Genomic DNA, 3,667 nt, shown 5'->3' with positions numbered 1-3,667 from the left:
TTGAGTGATCTTCCTAACGACTTCAATAAGAAGGATAAGTTTTGGGCATGTTTAGAGATGATAAGAACGAAGAAATATCTAAAAGAAAAATCTGCTACCATCGTGTTTAATGTACTGCAGCAACTTTCCTGGCCACATTTATGTGGAGAAGACCCCTGAACAGTGTAATCTCAGCTACCATTACTCACGGAGAGGTAAAGAAGGTACTTGACGTGACATATACTCAAGTGGATACGTAGATGAAGAACAAGTAGACGATGGAGATGATGGGGAAGGATGCTATATAAAAGGAAGAGGCCTCTGATAATGAGGGATCGAAAAAAAGATAAGAAGAAAGTAAGAAAGATTTTACTGTAGTTCTAAGAATTGTATTCACTATTCAATCAATAATATTCCTCTTCGATCATCATTTTGTTTAGCTTTTAAGTGTGTTTTTATGTTGGTTAATTCTCGGTTATTATAGTTAACAGTTACTAAATTCATAACTAATCCAGCTCTTTCACCCACTCTCTACAAATTCATTGTTTTGGGTTTGGGTTACAAATCCTGACCCTACAATTGGCGCCGTCTATGGGGAGAGCTTGAGCGAAAGTGGAAGCAACAGTTGATAATGGCTGAACCAGGGCAACAACCAACAGAATCTAGGACATCCCAACACGTAGACCCTTTTCTCAATTTGAAGCAGAGATAAGATCGTGAAGGTAGTGTGCATACTACGCATACTGATCGAAACCAGCCACATGGTGGAAGTCACGTGTCTTATGCAGAGAAGAACCAGAATATGCAACTAGAAATTGAAAGGCTAAAAAGGGAGTTACGCCATGCAAAGAGGAAGCAGATTTCTTCACATTCTGATGAAGATTCCGATGACGAACAAGACGTTACTTATAAGCAGAGATCTCGAACACCAATTAGTGAATCCTTTTCCTATGAAGAAGAGCATCATCGCAAGAGGCAACCTAGAATCCCATTACGTGGAGGCGTAGGGAACAATGCTATGAGCAAGGCTTTGAATCAAATCTCTAGGTCACCTTTTACACGCAGGATTGAAGAAGTGAGACTTCCTTGGCATTTTAACTAACCGACATTCACCATCTATAATTGTAAAACGAACCCGATGGAACATGTGAGTCATTTTAATCAAAGGATGACTGTTTACTCCAGAGATGAAACTCTGATGTGCAAGGCTTTCTCCTCCAGTCTTAGACCGGTTGCAAAGAGATGGTTTGACAGCCTAGAAGCAAACTCCATCGATTCCTTCAGAGAGCTCACTCAAGCATTTGGTTCCCGTTTTGTCATATGCCGAAGAGTGGCTAGGCCCCTATCTTCACTGTTATCCTTGAGCATGCAAGAGGGTGAGACCTTGAAAACGTATTCAGATAGGTACTGGGAGATGTTTAATGATATGAAGGGCAATTTTGATGGAATGACCCTTAGCACGTTTAAGCTCGGCCTCCCCACTGACCATGGTTTAAGGAAGTCCTTAACTGGTAAGCCAGTTACTAACATGTGTCAGCTCATGGACCGTATCGAAAAATATAAAAGAGTTGAAGAAGATCAACAGCAAAGGAAGGAAAAGGATAAGGTTATCCCCCAAGAGAGGAGGGATTTCAGGTTGAACCGTTACAATAACAACAAACCACGGAGAGATTTTGCTGGGCAATCAGGATCAACAAATCTTCAAGTAGTTAAAACTGTATTCAAAGAGCCAGTACACCAAGTTTTGGAAAAGATTAAGAATGAACCATTCTTTAAGTGACCTAATAAGATGGTGGGAAACCCTGAGAAACGTAATCATAATCTCTATTGCCAGTACTACCAAGACCATGGGTATACCACAGAGGATTGCAGAAGCCTGTGGGATTATTTGGACCAACTAGTCCGCGAAGGTAAATTGAGACACCTCTTGCACCACTCTAGTGGCCGAGAAAGTCAGATGAACTCAGAGCTGCGAAGAGATGACTTTTCAAAGCCTCTATTGGGAACTATTAATGTCATCCTCACTGCACCAGGGAGAACAGGATCCTGACCATCCGAGGTTATGTTAGTAGCCCGGTTACTCGCAGGGGACTTTGGCCAAGGTCCGAAGAGAGCTAGACTGGATACTCAACCGGTTTTAGGGTTCTCGGATGAAGACAAGATTGGAACCATCCAACCCCATGATGACGCTTTGGTAATCACCCTCAGAATTGGAGGGTATGATGTGAAGAGGGTAATGGTGGACCAGGGTAGTGCGGTAGAGATAATGTACCCTGATCTTTACAAGGGGCTGAACCTAAAACCTGATGACTTAACACCATACAATTCTCCCCTAGTTAGCTTTGAAGGAAGAGCCGTCACCCTGAAGGGCCAAATACAATTACCCATACAAACTGGCTCAGAGGTAGTGGAGGTGGATTTTATTGTTATAGATGTGTATTCCCCCTATACGGCAATTGTAGCCAGACTTTGGCTTCAGACGCTAGGGGCTGTTTCCTCTACTTTGCAGCAGAAAGTTTAATATCCATCCGAAGGGCAGGTTTGTGAAATTTGGGGAGATCAGTCCGCAGCCAGACAATGCTTAGTGGCTGCCATCCAGCATAAACCTGAAACTGAGTCCTCGGCCAAGGCTGAAAGGGGTTTATAGTAGTTAAAACATTGGGTACCGCCTGCCGAAGATACAGACGAGGGCACTAGATGCAAAGATTTAATAAAAGTTGTTATTGGAGACAATCTCGAAAAGTTCTTTCAAGTTGGATATCAGATGCCTCTGCAGGAAAAGAAGGAGCTAATAGAGTTCCTTAAAAGAAACCTTGATGTATTTGCCTGGAACGCTTACGAGGCCTCAGGGGTGGATCCAAAATTCATTTGTCACCATCTGAAAGTCAACCCATTGATCACACCTAAAAAGCAACCTCATCGGCGTCTATCTAAGGAGTACGCTGATGCAGTAAGAGAAGAAGTAACAAAACTCAAACAAGCTGGAGCTATTAAAGAAGCTTTTTATCCTGAGTGGCTAGCAAACACTGTGGTGGTGAAGAAGAAGAATGGGAAATGGAGAGTATGTGTAGACTTTACTAACTTAAGTAAGGCTTGTCCTAAGGATCCATTCCCTATGCCAAAAATTGATCAGCTAATAGATGCCACTGTCGACCACCCTCGGATGAGTTTCCTAGATGCTTTCCAAGGTTACCACCAAATAGCATTAGCCCTAGATGATCAGGAGAAGACTGCATTTGTCACCCCTATCGGTAACTACCATTACAAGGTGATGCCCTTTGGTTTGAAAAATGTTCCACTTACCAAAGAATGATGACGAGGATGTTTGAACCACAGTTGGGCAAAAGTATTGAAATTTATATAGATGACATGGTGGTGAAAAGCAAGATCGTTTCTGAACATATGAAAGACCTTGAAAACATTTTTAAAGTTCTAAGAAGGCATAAGCTACATCTAAATGCCTCCAAATGCTCATTTGGTGTGGGGTCAGGCAAGTTCTTAGGGTACATGGTGACTCACAGGGGAATTGAAGTTAACCTGGATCAGATAAAGGCCATCCACAATCTACAGGCTCTTTGGAATCTCAAAGAAGTTCAGAAATTGACAGGAATGATAGCTGCCTTGAACTGATTCATCTCTCGATCAACAGATAAGTGTAAACCTTTCTTCTCGTTGATCAACAAATGGA

The 3,667-nt window shown here is 42.2% G+C and overlaps 2 protein-coding genes across 2 annotated transcripts; both read left to right on the top strand.

Annotated features, from left to right (window-relative positions):
* Positions 1-781: 781 nt before the first annotated feature.
* On the top strand, positions 782-1,759 carry LOC136070211 (uncharacterized). The gene is made up of 2 exons (XM_065779831.1): positions 782-1,026; positions 1,165-1,759. The coding sequence occupies exons 1-2, from the start codon at positions 782-784 to the stop codon at positions 1,757-1,759; spliced, it is 840 nt and encodes a 279-aa protein (XP_065635903.1).
* Positions 1,760-2,041: 282 nt separating this feature from the next.
* Positions 2,042-2,500, top strand: LOC136070210 (uncharacterized). The gene has a single exon (XM_065779829.1). The coding sequence runs from the start codon at positions 2,042-2,044 to the stop codon at positions 2,498-2,500; it is 459 nt and encodes a 152-aa protein (XP_065635901.1).
* Positions 2,501-3,667: the final 1,167 nt, after the last annotated feature.

Source organism: Quercus suber, unplaced genomic scaffold (genome assembly GCF_002906115.3).
Source record: "Quercus suber isolate HL8 unplaced genomic scaffold, Cork oak 2.0 scaffold_218, whole genome shotgun sequence".
In the NCBI taxonomy this organism is placed as follows: Eukaryota; Viridiplantae; Streptophyta; class Magnoliopsida; order Fagales; family Fagaceae; genus Quercus; species Quercus suber.
The sequence above is the reverse complement of the archived record's forward strand: the minus strand, read 5'-3'. Positions and strand labels throughout refer to the sequence as shown.